This window comes from Camelus dromedarius, chromosome 23 (genome assembly GCF_036321535.1).
Source record: "Camelus dromedarius isolate mCamDro1 chromosome 23, mCamDro1.pat, whole genome shotgun sequence".
In the NCBI taxonomy this organism is placed as follows: domain Eukaryota; kingdom Metazoa; phylum Chordata; class Mammalia; order Artiodactyla; family Camelidae; genus Camelus; species Camelus dromedarius.
The window spans coordinates 7,343,177-7,360,134 of NC_087458.1; the positions used below are offsets into that span (position 1 = coordinate 7,343,177).

Sequence of the window (16,958 nt, forward strand, 5' to 3'; positions counted from 1 at the left end):
TATGCAAACTTTTGGGTCCACGTATGTAGTTTTCTGATGGGGTTCTCACTATGAGTAAAAAGGTTCATGAATTTTAGTGTATGGATGGGTTGTGGAAGAAAGAAAAGAGAAACCACAAGCAGAATATTTATACATTTATTTATAATGAAATTATGGTCTAAATATTTACAACATATAGGAAACCAGAGGATACGTTTATACAAAGCCAGCCTGCAAAGTATTCAAATGTGCAAAAATGACAGTTCAGTATCTCAAACTACTCCTGGTTCAGCAGACTAGCTCCTTCACTTTCACACATCAATATCTGATACAAAAAAGTTCTTTTGGCAAAACCTGTAATGCCAAGAAAAAGGACAAGTTGCAATTTCAGTCACTAAGTCCACCATTCTACTGCAAGCAGTCAAATCTCTCTATTTTAGCTGCAACCAGTTCTGAGAGAGACAGACCACTGTGTTTCACTTCTGTGAACCCTGACCAGCTTTTGATCAAGTAGTTTTCTCTGACCCAGTTGAAGACAAGGAGCTTAGACAGGCAATAAAAACAGCAATGGCTATCTGAGACAAGAGTGCCCGAAGGTGCCAGCTTTAGATCATCCCAGTGAAAAAAACCCTTCAACTTCCCAGGATCCAGCTATCTCCAACAGTTTCAAATTAGTAAAACTGCATTTCCCAAAACAAAGAATCCAAAGATGAAGTAGTGATGAGGAGGTTCTTAGATTTAAGTACTGAAAGGAGAGGATGGTCTTAAAATCATTTCCCCACTAATAAGTAGTAAGGCCTTGTTTGTAACCAGTTATTATCAAAATTGACCAAACAGTAGTAAAATACAAATAAAACTTGCTTCACGTCAGAATAGGGGACATTCATTTGGAAACGGCTGGACCAGGTCAAGTGTATATTGGAATGACCCTGTTGAACAAGCACATTTCACCAACTGTTAAAAAGCTTCTGAGACAAATTTGTGATTCTAAGTAAATTTTAACAGATGCTATGCCACTGCAGAAATAAGGATGTTTTAAAAAGAATGGAACCCCTTTAAGAAAGGGGACACTCATCTCTGCCTTCTGCAAAGGTCCCAGATGGTTCCCAGCACAGGTCCCAAAGTCTTGTTAAATCAAATGCATGCATTATTGCTAAAGAGTCACTGAGGCTCAAAATTCTGTTCCACTGTTGCCTATGGAGCCATCCAGAATGGCATCTGTTGTTTAGCTCGTGGTTGTGATGAAGGGTACTGATATCCCAAACTCCAGCCCTGTGGAAAACTACTTGCATTTTTATGACCTCCGTGTTCCTCCTCTTCGTCAGATGAATCTGCAGCATAAGCCACCAAGCCAAATCCCTTCTCCGTAGTTTTCATCTTCTTGACTGGATAATCTAGAATAGAGAAAAACAACCCCAACCCCATTCCCCACCAAAAAGAAAAAAAAAAAGATAATACCATAAATTCGTTAATTAAAAAAAAGATGTTAATTATAAGTGGTTAGTTGGACACCATTTTGAGGTCACAGGGTCAGTGGTCACCCAAAAACGTTGACGATCACACGAAAAACAGCACCAGCATCAGCAAATGTGAATCCACCAGAACCATGTAAGAAAACAGAGAAAGAAAAAAGAAACACACAAAAAAAAAAAAAAAAAAAAAGAAAAAAGAAAAAAAAGGAAAGTTAGCAAGTGAGTCTCTGGAGGCTAATATTTCACCTTTTAAAGAGTTAAAAGAAAAGAAGTTAAGAAGAGAAAAAATATATTTTCTTCTGTTCATTTTTATTATGACTACAGGCAAAGAACAAAAATGATCCCATTTCTGGACCTCTCCAGGATTTAGAGTTCTGGGACACTAAGAAGCAACATTTTTTAAAACAGCCATTGGCTAACCATTCCCAACCAAGAGAGCTATGAGGGGAAATGCGGCTCAGCTCCTAACAGAAAGAAAAATCAATCCTTAGGTCTGTATTAGCTCAGCTCCTAACAGAAAGAAAAATCAATCCGTAGGTCTGTATTAGATTACCTCCAGGTACTTAGAAAACAAAAGCAACAAAATTTTGAAAGGACCTACCACTCATTAGTTTTTCCTAGGGTTTTATTGTCACTGATGCTATGTATAAAATATAAGTCGACTGACTCTTTTCTAGACACATGTCGGTTGAAAACAAAAGGCTGTGTAACTATATGCTGTCCTTATAAATAAAAAAAAAAAGTATTCTCATTAGCCAGTAGATTACAGAGGTTGGAGTTAACACCTGAATGAGTCACACCTGAATGAACATCAGGTTAGAAAACTAATAGTTTAAGATCAGTCTTAGCCACTCCCTTGTTCCCCCAGCTACACCTTACTCACCATGGCTCCCTGTTAAAGTCCCAGACCCATTCCTTTCATCAGACTCTGTTTTTATTCCAGTCACTGGAAAGGCTGGTGGAGGCATCAACTGCCTGTTAAAAGAAAAATTAAATACTCTTTCAAACAAATTCAACCAGTTTCAACATCTTCAGTAGATAAAAAGTGGAGTAACAATACAGTCTGCAGATAATCTTTCAAGTTCACTTTAACCATTAATTTCAACTCTTTCCACCTGACCCACTACGAGTCAAACTTACCAAGCTGTAAGATTATAAGGACATAACAGAATGAATAAATAGGTAAGTATGAACAAAACAGGCTTAACAGATGAAGATAGAACAAACTGTTGTGAAAAGTCAGCTCCATCTTATGAAGGCTAATATAGGAAAGGAGAATTCAAGCACTGGATGGCAGGCTGGACTCCCATTCAAGTACCTCCATCCATGACAGTTTTTGATTCTAAGCCGCAAAAGTGGCTTGACTGTCTAACACTTCTTTTATTGTCTTTCCTTTGGAAAATGGCCAAGATGCAGACAATGAAAGTTGAAGAAAGATACCTGAATAATCAAGTACTAAATTATTCAAGGCTGAATATAACTGCTTCTAAGACGGTGTAAGGCACATCATTCTATTTTCCATTACTACATCAATTACAACAAACAAGAGCTTGTTTGGGCCAAATGATTTCATTTCAGTTTTAGAAAACAGAAGCCCACAGCAACGATCACTATTCACACTAATGGTGCAATAATAAAAAAAAAAAGACATGAATATATCCACACAATTAGGTTCCAACTAACTTACCTGTCCCTCTCTCGCTCTTTGCCTGAGGAACTTGCCGGCTTCGATCCTGCACCTTCAATCTCATTCTGACTGGAGAAGCCTGTACCTAAATTAGTCATATGAATGGGTCCATGCTATGAGCAGAAAAATACAGTGGCATTAGCAAATCTACAACTGCTGTATTGACTTTAGCTCCTTAATGTAACTGTCAAGTGCCTCATCTTTCTGATAAATTGCACTACTTGGCTTTTTGGGATCTGGAATATAACTATTGTCAGAGTAGAGATTATTTTTCTCTGGAGCACTTGGTTAGGGATGCTGTGATTCATTATGCTATGCCTATCTGTTTCAAACTATCCACGACTTAATTGGTTTGTATAAACCTAGTTTATAAACTACAAAAATGCTCCAAAGTTTGTTTCAGAGAATGCTTCAAGGATTCTGGCAAAAAGTAAAGGTGATTCTCCCGATAAAACAAAATTGCACCAAAACGCATATTTTAATAATCTTAAAAACCTCATGTGAAATAACTATTTATAGTTATGTACATGCACAGAGTCACTGCATTTCTGGCTGTCTTTCTTTTAGGGGTGCAGGGATTGGAGAATGATATTACCCTCTTTTTTAGGAGGGAAAAAAACAGTAAATTGGAAGCCAAGGTTTTAAATACAAACCACATATTGGTAGAATGATAGTTCTTCCCTATACACCTCACTAAAAGCTATCAGACTTTCAAAAATCTGCTGTATAAAGAGTAAGTGCAGAATTCTACAGAACTTCCAGATGCGGCTCATAGGTGACCTCTCTCTAGGTGGAGAGCTTTGTATCTCTTCTCACACTGTTTCAAAGACAAAACACACCCAAAGGGAATCACTCTTGCTTTAAATTAAACCCCAAGGATAAAAATCTGATCTAAATGTATTCCAGAAAGCAGAAACCCTAGTACTGGGAGACAGATATCAATTTATCTTTCTTTAAAGGGAAAATATAGTAGGATACGATGAGGGAAGTAAGACAGGGTATTTTATTTAACCTGGTATCCAAGAAGTCCAGATTCTCGTTCATCTGGTAGCTCCTCAGTGAATCGCCTCTTCTGTGCCTGGGGTTGACTTGGGAGTGGGGGCTGGGGCTGGGGCTGGGGCGGGGGCTGGGGGCCAGCAGGCAAGGCAGTTTTGACAGGAGCAGCAGGAATAAAAGGCCCACTCATCGGACTCTGGGACCAAAACAAACCAAGGAGGAAAAAAGTGTGAGAATGCTCAACTAACAAATAAGTAAACAATGATTACAATATACTTTAATAATCAGTATGTGTCATAGGAATCTTTCACCTTTTGGTCCTTAGTTTACTTCAGGTATAATCTGCTAACAGTATCACCTAGTCTTCCCTCATTCATGGTAGGGAAACATGCAACTGACAAACTCTACAGTGCTTTCAACTCTCAGGAAAAACCTGCTACACATTTTGGCCATCAGGAGCAAACATGATCATTAACCAACAATAGACACTCCAGCCACTTACTTAGTCCAGAAGTTCTTAAGCAAGAACATTCTCTTATTTAAAGCCCTTTAATGAATGTGATTAGTTATTCTGGATCATAAATGCTGCTAATGCTTGTGGCAAAGACAACTTCATCTACCAATCCATGGGTAAGTTGTTACGTCAAAAGCAAGTCAGTCTAATGTTTTAAGAGGTTGTTCCAAAAAGGAATAAGGGATGATCAAAAGAATACATTAGAGAAAACAAGCACTTCTAGAAGGAAAACTCTTACTAATGACAGCTAGTATTTCCCAACTGCTTAGATCATCTTATTTAATCCTTATAACTTTTTGAAATATTATCATTATGCCCATTTTACATGTAAGAAACACCAACACCTGGACAGATTCAGTTTCATCCCAAGATCACACAGCTCAAAAATGGGGAAGCATCATGAACCCTGGCAGTCTACCTCTAAACCCCAACTCCTAACCACTCTGCTATACTGCTTCCTGATTACAAAAGAATGCAGCTCAAGCCTGCAGAACTATAGCTCTGCCTAAATATAAAAGGTAAAATAACTATGATGAGGGGCCACAACAGAATTTACTTCATAAACCCTTTCTTGTTTCATACTGTACAACCCCCTTCAGTGCTCACAGCCCACAGGTGAGGAGGCTGGGCAATGGTTCGAGGCTGCAATTTTCTCTGGCATGGGTACACTATGAGAGGCCCATAGACAAGGACCCGCCATAAATCCATTACCATGCTCCCATTAGTCTCTCCCGTGCCTCCAAGAAGGATTGCACATAATCTACCTAGATGAGCTAGCTACTTACTCTTTCCCTAAAATTCTAGTTTCTTACCTAGTTTGATAAATATATACCAACATTTATAATCCTTGAGTTTGGAAAGTTCATGTATCTCTCGGTCTAGGAACACATTTATATGGCATAATGTCTTCTAAGACTGGTAAATCAGTTCCCATCATTTAGAGGCATGGAGTATGCCAGCCTCTCCTTGAGAACTTTAACACTGCAAAGCCCGGGTCAGGCACGTGATAGCCCAAGGTGTGGCTAACTATGATTCTGGCCTGCCAGCTATTTTTGTAAACCACGTTTTGCTGGAACAGAGCCATGCGCATTCATTTGCTAATGTCTGTGGCTGTTTCTGTGCCACAGCAGAGAATAGCAGTTACGACAGAGGCTGCACAGCCCACAAGGGCTAAGTGTTTACCACGTGGCCCTTCACAGAAAGCTCGCCAACTTATGCTCTGAAGAAGTATCTGGTGTCAAGACTTGTGAAACTAACTGTAAACTGCATGATGAATACACACATGCACACACTATTCCAAAGTATTCAGGTAGCTTGGTGGTGGGAACACAGGAAGAAGACAAAAGGAAAAAAAAAAAAAAAAACCCAACAACCCAAAAACCTCACGTTACATATTACTTCTGAGTAACACCACCACCTTTCCGCCCCAATTTTTCCTAATTCAATGGCATCATCTTTCACATCCTGGCATCCTACCTGTCCAGTGCTAGCTGGAGGCTGCACTTGTGTTATCGGGTATTGTGTTGGCACAGGTGGGACTCCAGTAGGTAATGCTGGCAAGACTCCAGGTGCCAAAGAAACAGCTGGTGGCACTATGCTTGGTACTCCGTAGGGAGGTTGAACTGGCTGCTGAGGAGGGGGAACAACAGGGTAACCAGACTGATAGCCATTGGATGGATAATATGGTGGTTGAGGAGGGACACTACTTATAGCAGAGGGTTGTGTATAGCCTGAGGGGGGAAGAAAAAAAGTGTTTAATCAGCTGCAGCAGAATGAGACATTTTAGCTGAATATTAAACTTAATCTCTAGGGAAGAAAACTACTGAGGCATAAATGGCCTTCCAAATAACCCTACATTGAAGGGAACATTATTAGTGCCCTGGCACAGTTAATCTAGCCTCAAGCATCACATTTTATACATAAATATCACTAGTAAAACATTTTTTAGTTAAGCACTTCAAGACATACACACCTGGTAAAGGTACAGCAGTATTAATCTGATTCACAAATCTAGAGTATTCAGCATGAACCTGAAAGAGAAGGGAAAACAAATCAATACAGGACAGGCCCAGTTCACTGAGTAAGCATAAGGATATACAATTCTAGGATCGAAGCAATTGGGAATCAAAACATTTCCATTGATGTTTCAATCAAATTTAGACTTGTTTAACCTAAACATTAATAAGGCACACCTATACATTTTCAAGCCACGTTTTGGGAACCGAGAGCATGGACATCAGGAGCACCCTAAATCTCCCCAAAAAGACCAAATTCTGGGGTACAAAATCAGACAGCCACAGAAATTAAGCAGTTAAGTTGCTGGTGTAACTATAGAGAAGTCATTCTTTTATTTACTGATTAACTTGTCCTCAAATAGTTCATGGTTTTAACAAAGGTTTAGGACGTCCCCCCTCCAGCTCTTCATTAAAAACATCTTACTAAGTCCCACTTCAAATGGCAACAAAGAAATGATGGGGGAATGGTCAGGGAAGTTATTGATACAAGGGTTGGTAAATCAGGTTATCTCACAAAAGCAAAGAAAATGACTTCTTCCCAAAAGGGTACTCTTAAATACCAAATAGCACAAGGTTCAACATATTCAACCCCCTAAACCTGATTTCTTTTATGTGCTATAAAAACAGCCCTTTGGTTTAACTTCTGGTTGTCTGATTATAGAATAAAAGAATGAGTAGTCAAAGAAGCAATTATCCCAAAGACATTGCTAACTGGTTTTAAACCAGTAGGACTCTACCATTACTTAAGCTAAAACTAGTATTAAAAAAATGTTTGGAATGCCTATCATAAACAACTTGACCAGGATTAAAAGTATTATTTAAATAACTGACAACATTGAGATTTTCATGACACTAATATATAAGAAACTTCAAAATTCCTTACTGAAATAGCTCCTGAAGAAGAAATACAAGCAAACTGCAACCCTGGCTAGGGGAGCCTGACATCCTTACACAGAACGTGAGTTGCTAGAATGGTGTCGTGGTTTGAATAGTGTCCCCCTCCAAATTCATGTCTGTCCGGAACCTCGGAATATGACCTTGTCTGGAAACAAGGTCTTTGCAGATGGAGATAATTAAGATGCAGTCATACTGGAATAGGATGGGCCCTAAATCCAAAGACTGCTATCCTTAGAGAAGACAGACACAGAGATACAGGTAAAAAGGTTACGTGAAGATGGAGGCAGAGTTATGCTGACACAAGACAAAGAATGCCAAGGACCGCAGGTAATCCGCTAGTAGATGACTACTAGGTAAACCACTAGTACAGAGGGATGGGATGGACTCTCCCTCAGAGCCTTCAGAAGGAACCAACCCTGCCCACCTGGATTTTGGACTTCTGGCTTCCTGAACTGTGAGAGAATAAAAGCCTGTTGTTTTAAGCCATTTAATTTGTGGTAATTTGCTATGGCAGCCCTAGAAAACTAATACAGGTGGAAAAATAGCTAAGACACAGTCCAAAATGGCAGCAGATCTTCTAAATGACTATCAGATAACCATACTCACTGTTTGCAAGAGATTCTCACAGAGCTTCTTGGCAGCAGCCAGGCCTTCTGGTTTGGGGTGACTGCAAAGAAACAAGAACCAAGAATTTGAAGGGGAGAAAAAGAAGAGAAACAGAATTCTGCTTCCACTTTGTATGCTGTTTTATCAATTTAATATATTTAATGCAGCATAAATCTAAGCTTCTGAAATTCACAAAGTAGGAACACAAAAATAAAGTCAGTTAAAGTCCTTTAAGATAGTACTAATATTACCACAAATACTTTATTGCTCTCCTTCTCTGGGTAATGGTACGTCTGGATATAAAGAAAATATATTTAAAGGTCACCAAAATTACTATAAAATGTATTAATATTATCATAAGGCTTAAATAAGTTAATTTAGATTCATTATAGCTCATTTTAAGATCACAGTCTCATATAAAAGCCAAGGATTTGAATACTAAAAACAAAAAATTCTGCCTCTTAGCTCAGTTTTTATTAACTAATTACAGAATGACTAGTGCTAAATTTACCTAAGTTCCTCCTGTCACAATTTATTAAGCCCATTTTCTCTTAGTCCTTCTGAATCATTCCCCTGGACTGATCAGTTAACAACTACTCAAACATCCTCAGACCCATCCATCCATACCTGATGTAAATGTACATAGGTTCAAAAGCTTCTCGGCCAGATGCTGGCTCAATGCAGCCTGAACCTTTGCCTCGTAGGAAGACTTTGGCACCTGTTTCAATCTGAATGTGCTGCAAATAGGAGCAGCCTGGACCTTCCACTTTCTCCTTGACATTGAAAGTGGGCACAGCATGTTCTAGACCCACAAATAATTTATCTTGCACATAATGCATCTGCAGAAGAACAGAATACCTCAGATTAAACAAAGAATATGTAATTAAATCCTAATCTTGGAAATTATGCAAAATACTTTAATCCTCCAGATATTTTCAGTCACTTCCAGACCCCCTATAATTTCTACCATGAGTCCGTAAAAACGAACCCTCTCAAGTAACTTAATTTAAATGGGAACTACACATTCCATGTACATACTTATAACATTAGCATCCTACTCTGTTCAGTGGAATCTATTTAACAAGTGAAAACCAAGAGTCAATACTGAGTAAGGTCACCGACTTACCCCAACTCATGTAAGTTAACAGGAAATAGCAAAGACAATCTCTTGTAAAGCTGGAGTAGCATGTTGGGTAGTACAGTCAGCCCTGTGATGTTCTCCAATAAGGGCTGCTCTCTCCAACCCTTTTTTCTAGGAGGATTGTATCAGCAGAGTCTTGCTTCATCAGACTCCGCCTTCTTAGTCCTCCAGTTGCCATCAAGTTTACAAATTTAAATCAAACCACTAACTTCAAAATGTACAATGTGTGTATTCTGACTTATCACTCCCCTTTCTAGAATATATCAATATAAAGAGATGCGTGTTCAGATTTCACTGTATCTTGGAAACCTGAATGGTTCATTAATAGGATATCAATGGCAGTAACTTTCAGGTTGGAATTTCAGGATTTTATTTTTTTTCTTCAAACTTTCTGTAGTATTTCGCATTTATCACTTTTATAGAAACGATAAAGCTGTTAATGAGCTCTCCTTAAAACATACCCCTGACTGGAAGGGAGGCTTCTGGCTAACAGCTGGAGACAGCTGCGCAATGGGGGCTGGCTGGTGATAGACAGTGACTGTTGCACCATTAAAAGTTGGACTTGTCCCTGTTGCAGCTTTGACCACTCCATTGGTGATAATTTCCTTGATTCGGTTTACAGCTCCTAGGGAAAAACACAGATAGTAAGATACTATACTGAAGAAATAAACTAACTGACTAGTACCCAGTGATAAACACAGGCCAATGCTCAATTATTCATGTTTTAATCCATTTTATAGGTTACCCAAGCACATTCATGAGAAATTCAAAAAGAAGAGTCAGAACAGCCATCAGGAATAATGTGGTAACTTTTTATACACAGCCTGTACTTTGCCCTTCACAAAAAGCAGTATATGAGCCAAAACCATTACTTACTGTCCACCAGTTCCCGTGTCTGGCCCTGAACGTGAAGATACAACGGACGATCCCTATAAAGAGAAATATAAAATGATGATCTCAAACTGGTCATCACCTAATGGGTCACCGAATCAAATTTGTAATGTTAAAAATGGTGGTTGCTAATTAATTTTAAGAACATGGTTTTACAGCTGGGGACTGAGCAAACTGCTGGTTGTTTAAAGTTAACAGGCCCATACAGGGATCAGATCTGCTCTTACGGGCTCATGAAGATTAGCATCCATTCAACTGAGATGACCCAATGTTTGAGAACAGAATTCCCTTTTTGTCAGCTAATAGGTTATGGGCAAATGTGCTCTTGGCTATCCAAACTAACGGGATAAGAGTGATGGTGACATATAGATAAATGTCCATAAAGGCCCCTACCCAACTGAGAAAACACTTTAGATTCTAAACATAAAGAGGCTTAGATTCAGATTTTGACTATAATAATAGAGAAGAAAGTGATCAATAACCAAACAGTTAGTAAAAAGCTGTAGGTAAAAAATAACTGTTAAAAAACCAAAAAGTACAGGGGGAAAGGATATAGCTCAGTGGCAGAGCACATACTTAGCATGCCTGAAGTCCTGGGTTTGATTCCCAGAACTCCCATTAAAATAAATAAACCTAATTCCTCCCCCACAAACAAAAAAGTTCAAAACAGCAACCAGCACATATATAAAGTTAAAATATAGTCTCAGTTTGAGATGGGGAGCAAATTTTACCTCCAAATTATATTTAGTTCAAGCCAATGTGAAAAATGTGCCATTTCATGAATACCTGCCCTCAAAAACTTAACAATGGAAAAACTAAAACTAAACTGAGATAAAATCTTTACGTGGATAACCTACAACCTATAATCATCACAGAGGCGATAAGGAATTTGACAAAAGGATTTTTCTAAAAAGGAGATTGCAATAAAGTATGAGCCCATTTGTTAGTGAATATTTTCATAGATTATAAGTTCAGTAACATATACATTAAACGTTAACAATTATCTTCTTTTATACTTTAGTGTAATTTATTTCCTCCAGTCAAAGCATCAATTGTGAAATAAAAAAAACAAAGAGCAAAGATGAAACACGAAGGAAAGTAGCTGCTGACACTTCTTACATTTGTTTGAGGTTTCCCAAATTTTGCTATAAAGCAGGTGTGTGGGTGCATCTCAAGCTTCTAATCAAACATTTACACATGGAAAAAAATACGAAGCTAACATGAGTCATATGTCCAACCCTTCCCCAAAGTAGAAGATATGCATACACACCCTGGTCCTACTTTGGCCTTCTCCTCAGTTGTCATGAACCTCCCCCGAGTTGACACTGCAGCCCCACTAAGTCGGCTGATCTGAAAAGGAAACATTCTATTAAAAAGAGGATGTGGCAATTGATTGATTTCAACAACAAGCAGCAGGACAGATTTTCCCCATTCATTCATTTCACCAAAATGGAGGAATGAGTTCTCTGTTATCTGAAATTGTGATTCCACTGGTTCTTACTCAAACTAACCCAAAGAATTCACCCATATCTGTTTCTTCACTTTCACTAAAAAGTTCTTCTGCAGTTAAACCCAATCCTGACTTTGGAGACTATGACCCAAGACCACTAATAAACATCTGACTCCTGTTTGTGTTTAAAGGTCTTGTTTTTCTTAAACTACATCCACCCACCGCCTTCCCCAAAGAGGCCCAACATCTCCGCACCTCGTCTTGAGTCTGTCCTCGAGTCAGCAAGTTCCTACACGTAAGAGGCACATCATTGATCTCTACTTCAGCTACCACCAGGTCATCCTTGCTTTTATTGCTAGTTAGGCCTTTGCCGGGGGTCTGAAGCTACAAAAACAGAAGTTAGATGAAAAAGTTTATACAATGAAATAATACATTTTCATTGCCCAATTGACAACTACCCCTTCCAATGTGCCACCACCTCCTGACTGCTCCCTTTACCTGCCTGCAGACACACCTGGAAATATCCCTTGGTTATTCATAAATGAAGTAACAAGCAAATAAAAATTTCAGTAAAATGACAGTGAGTACAATCAAAGACTTGAAAGCCATCATCAGATTTCTCTGTAACCTTGGTCATGTGTGCATTTTTATCACCACGTAATTACAGAAATTCTGTGGACTAGAAGCTTCAATCTCCAAAAGGAAAATTAAAGGGCCAAATTATGATGCTTTACAGCTCAATTAACTAGCTGAGCGTGTAGTAAAATACAGGGTAGAGTCCAATGCACATGAGTCCAACAACTCACACATCTCATTTGTGTAATGGGAAGTTGCCTTTGTGCTAACTCTATAGTCACAGCAAGTCAACTTCAACTAATTCCATCCTTACAGTGACCTCAGAAACCCTTAAATTGTAGCTAATTTACATCCCATTACTCTCTATTAAGGAAGAACAAAGAGAATGAATGAAAAGCCTAGTAAGAGCCTAAAACCTGATCTGTTTTCTCTCAATTTAAACTGCGCAACTCCAGATAGCCGGATTTGAGTGTTATCTGAAGAAACTTGAATCTGAAGATGGCATTCCCCAAACCTTAGCTGCCCCGGACAGCTCAAGGAAGATAAAATACAGATCATTTCTTTGCATGTTAGATACATTTTTAAAATGTGGAGGAGGCAAACTAAATAAACTCAACAGTTATCTTTTATCCTTTATTTAGCCCCTTTCAGAATGAATTCGCACATCTCATCTCACTACATCTTTACCACCTTTAACTGAAGTGCCACCTTTAAAGGTATGTATCAGTGTCATAAAACAGAACTTTCTGTTCTCTAGTTGGTAGTCCAATATGGGTGCCACTACCCACATGTTCATTAAGCACTTGACATGTAGCTAATGTGACCAACGAACTAAATCTTAAAATTTATTTTTTATTCAAATATTCAGTTAAATAGACACATGCACAGGTATCTATTACCAATCCCACCACAAATGAGGAAACTGATGTCAAAGCCACACAACCAGTAACTAGGGATTCTGGGTTTCAAATCTGATACTAAATCCAGTATTTATGCACCATGCTGCCCCCTGCTGAGTTAAATTACCATTTTGGAGATCACCTTTTAGAGGAAAAAAATGAATCTAAATGATTAACATCAGTATTAAGAATCTTAACATTCAAACATCCATCTTTGTCAGTGTGCTTTTAGTGTTTCCTTACAGACCTTAGAAATAGACAATTGACTCACACAATCTTTTTGAACCATGAAAGTACAATGAATAACAAACTTCTAATCCACTTGAAAGTTTTCACCAAGTCCGCAGAACTCAAACATTAAGGCATCCAGACAGGTTCTACTGATAAACGTTGTTGACGTCATCTACTGATAAACTGGAAGATCTGACGAATTCCATTTTCTTTCCTTTTTCTCCCCCCAGCTTTACTGAGGTATAAATGATAAATAAAAATTGTATACATTTAAGGTGTATAACTTGATGTTTTGATATGTGCATACATTGTGAAATAATCACCACAAACACACAAATTAACATATCCATCACCTCACTGGCACTGCATTTTCAAACACAGAACTCATCTCTCCACAGGTACTAAGGAAGGCAAATTTAATTTAAGCTAAGAGAATTTTTTTCAGAAGATAATTACAACTGAATGGGCTGCCCTGGAACACAATGAATTGTCCAACTCTAGAGGCTTTCGAGCAAAAGCTAAACACCCAATTGTTCGAGGTGACTCTGGAGCCAGACAGACATCTGTGCCTATCATTTACAGATCTAGGACTTTACCTTCATAAGCCTCATTTCCCTTATCTGTAAACTGGTGACAATCCATTGCATACAATTGTTCTAAGGGTTTTTTTTAAGTGCAAAGCATGCATTACAGCAATACAAACAAAACTATACTCATCCTATAGGAAAATTCTTGCATTCTGTGGCAAGGTAAATTAAAGGCTTCAAAGCTCAGATTCATCCCAGTTGTAAGATTATAATTATAATAGGAATTTTATAAAATGATCAAATAATTTCCTCAATGTCTATTAAAACAGCAAAACCACCCATATATATTTACTTTAGTTCGTGTTTAACTGCACTTTAGTTAAGCAGTCATTAGAAACATGAATCTACAGATTCTAATTAAAGACAACAATTCTAAAGCTCACATGATTTATCTGAATTTCTCTTTTGACTTAAGGGAAAATGCACTTGTATCAAAAAAACATTACACCATTGTTTTAAATGACTGAATAGATGGAACTTAAGCTGAACGAAGTGAACATAGACAAAACAAGCTATTTGGTCCATAAATATAATCAGCACAATCAAAATTGCTCCCCCCCACCAAACTGCCTCTCCAAAACAAATGACAAGATATCATCGTTACTGACCCGTTTTCTCCTTCATTAACGCAAATGACTGTGAGATTACAAGATTACAAAATAACGTCTATTAAAATTGCAGTTAGCAGAGTCCCCTCAACTTCAAATACCTTCTCAGTAGCATTCTGAGTTGGTTTCAGCTTTCCTTTGGCCATAAGCATGGCATTGATCTTGGCAGCTACAGCAGCAGCAGCATCCAAGGCTCCAGAGGGAGCAGCTGTAGAGCCCCCGGGGCTCCCCCCACTACCGGCAACCTCCCCACCTGGGGCCGACGGTGGGAGGAAGAGAAGGGGGGCTGGAGCTGGTTGGTCCCATTTGCTGCGGCGCCTAAGGGAAGTAAAGGAAAATTATTAGGCCTCCAAACTTTTATTTATATTTTTCTCCTCTTACTGCGCCTTAGCACCCCATTTTCCTTCTATCATGTTCCTTTTGCACCTTCGAATCTCCTACTAGAGCTAAAATTACCATCTCACCTTAAATAGACAACTACTGCAATATCTTCCCAAATTCTCACTTATTTCAACCCTTTTCCAGAATCTACTTCCTTTCTACTCCGTCATCCCTATCAAAAGATTCCACTCTGTCCCATATGCCCTCATTTTCGGCCCCCGCTCCCGTCTCGTCCTTTCCCAGATCCCTGCTTTCCTCCTCTCTCTCATCCCCGCTGGCCTTTTTCAGGGGCCCCAGGCCCGCTCACCATCCTTCTCCCCAAAAGTCCGGCCCTCCAATATGTACACTTCCTACCTAAGCGCCCCTCCACCCACACGCTGCTTCCTATGATCCCTCCGCCTCTCCTGTGCCCCATGCTTGCGGCGATGCCCTCGCCCGCGAAGCTTTACCCGCCGGCTCCAGGATGTGTCGCGCTCCCCGCGGACATGGCGACCGGCTCTGATCAACCACCCGCCAACTACCCCACTACCACCTTCCCGTCACTTCCGCCCCCAACGCCCTTACGCACAGCCTCTTCCGGTCGTGAAGCAAAGCGGTTCCGGTGAAAACATCTATTCCGATTGGACTCTCGCTGGTTTCAAGGAGCCGGGCGTTATATGAAACAGCTAGGGTGTGACCTTCCTGCTTGCGCCTTGCCCTTAAGAGAGATGGCTGCTAAATCTCATGATAGGAAGGAATTGGGGCAAAGAGAATCCATCTTTGTTGTGGGCACGTTTGTAGTCTTGAAGACAATACGCATGAGTCAGGGAATTAACAGGTTTCTCCCCCAATTCAGTGACGTTCGCGTGGAGTCCCAGCCTCTGTCCTGGGAGAGCGCTTTTCCGCGACTTTTGCCCACTTTACATTTCAGTTACCTGTTCAGTAAAAAGGAAACGATTCTTGCCAAAGGTCATTTGAGGAATTTCCCTGGCTTTTTCCGTATCTGTGTGCCTATCCCTGTTTTTTAAAAATGTAGAAATAGCGGATCCTGCCTTTCTGATACAATGTGGCAGGGTAAGCACGAGGGCAATTACATACAATAGGGTAGTATAATAAGAAAAAGTGAAGAAAATAAAATATTCAGCTTGGTGGAGCTTAATGCCAATATTTGAACTAAACGGAAGCTGAAAGTCCAGATGAGGGGGAGAAGTGATCCAGCGTAGGTTATGAAACGCTGTGTTCCGGGTCTCTGTTGAATTGGTTAAGTGTGGGAGCAGGATCCGGAAAGCCTCTGAATGTTATCTGAGTTGACTGTGAAAGCCAGAGATTTCCAACATTTGCAGTATCTTGAAGCTGCAAGGAGTCTCTAGATTGAATAAATAAAATACAATGCTATTTTTCAAATAAATTTACATTCTGATAAGATTAATGGAATACAAATTCATTTAAAAGTCAAATTTATAATATTTTCCTTTCAGCATTTAATAAGTAAATATTCCTTCCATACAAACGCCACCTTTATCGTACATGAAATTATATATATGTAATATTTCTTCATTCTTTTCTATTGCATGAATCTATTTGTTCCTTTGTTATATTGCCTTTATTACAATAATTTGATGCATACTGTAATATATGTTAGGGCAAGCCAATACTCCTACATTTCTTTGCTTATTCTGACAGGTGTGTTTTTCCAAATGAACTTAAGATTAAAAAACATTGTTTTCCCTTTGTGTTGTCTCCCCAAAACATTGTGTTCAAACATTCTGATTGAAATTACATTGTGTTTTCTTCCTTTAAAAAAAATTGAACTACAATTCACATATCATAAAATTTACTCTTTTTAAAAAGATATTTTACATATATAATTCAGTGTTTTTTTAGTACATTCACAAAGTTGTGCAAGTATCACCATTATCTAATTCCAGATCATGTTCATCACTGCAGAAGCAACTCTGCACCCATTAACAGTCACTTCCCATAATCTACTTTCCATCTTATGGATTTGCCTATTCTGGACAATTCTTAAATGGAATCACAGAATATGTA

The 16,958-nt window shown here is 39.0% G+C and overlaps 1 protein-coding gene and 2 non-coding genes across 6 annotated transcripts; all 3 read right to left on the reverse strand.

Annotated features, from left to right (window-relative positions):
• Nucleotides 1-121: 121 nt before the first annotated feature.
• On the reverse strand, nucleotides 122-15,480 carry KHDC4 (KH domain containing 4, pre-mRNA splicing factor). 4 transcript variants are annotated; one of them, XM_064477840.1, is made up of 14 exons: nucleotides 15,380-15,480; nucleotides 14,651-14,867; nucleotides 11,904-12,032; nucleotides 11,469-11,548; nucleotides 10,184-10,236; nucleotides 9,769-9,932; nucleotides 8,794-9,005; nucleotides 8,167-8,227; nucleotides 6,621-6,678; nucleotides 6,125-6,378; nucleotides 4,151-4,330; nucleotides 3,139-3,251; nucleotides 2,335-2,426; nucleotides 122-1,373 (listed from the first exon to the last, which is right to left on the reverse strand). In XM_064477840.1, exons 1-14 carry the CDS (start codon nucleotides 15,415-15,417, stop codon nucleotides 1,174-1,176), a joined length of 1,851 nt encoding a protein of 616 aa, XP_064333910.1. In that variant the 5' UTR covers nucleotides 15,418-15,480; the 3' UTR covers nucleotides 122-1,173. The 4 variants fall into 4 exon arrangements, 3 of the variants coding, with proteins under 3 accessions (XP_064333910.1, XP_064333912.1, XP_064333911.1); XR_010377484.1 differs by having other exon boundaries at nucleotides 1,316-1,373; nucleotides 3,139-3,223; XM_064477842.1 differs by lacking the exons at nucleotides 122-1,373; nucleotides 2,335-2,426; nucleotides 3,139-3,251 and having other exon boundaries at nucleotides 4,193-4,330; nucleotides 6,125-6,274.
• Nucleotides 5,228-5,364, reverse strand: LOC116148257 (small nucleolar RNA SNORA42/SNORA80 family). The gene has a single exon (XR_004131775.1). It is a non-coding gene; the product is annotated as a small nucleolar RNA SNORA42/SNORA80 family (small nucleolar RNA).
• Nucleotides 9,351-9,479, reverse strand: LOC116148259 (small Cajal body-specific RNA 4). Its single transcript, XR_004131777.1, has one exon. It is a non-coding gene; the product is annotated as a small Cajal body-specific RNA 4 (non-coding RNA).
• Nucleotides 15,481-16,958: the final 1,478 nt, after the last annotated feature.

Bases quoted from the DNA above. Each gene is read 5' to 3' on its own strand.
- KHDC4 (XM_064477840.1), bottom strand. From the start codon at position 15,417: ATGTCCGCGGGGAGCGCGACACATCCTGGAGCCGGCGG. The intron at 8,228-8,793 runs GTATGGATGGAT...GTTTCTTTGCAG, and splicing joins CCTATGTACATTTACATCAG to TCACCCCAAACCAGAAGGCC. The intron at 6,679-8,166 runs GTGAGTATGGTT...CTTCTCTTTCAG, and splicing joins GTGAGAATCTCTTGCAAACA to GTTCATGCTGAATACTCTAG.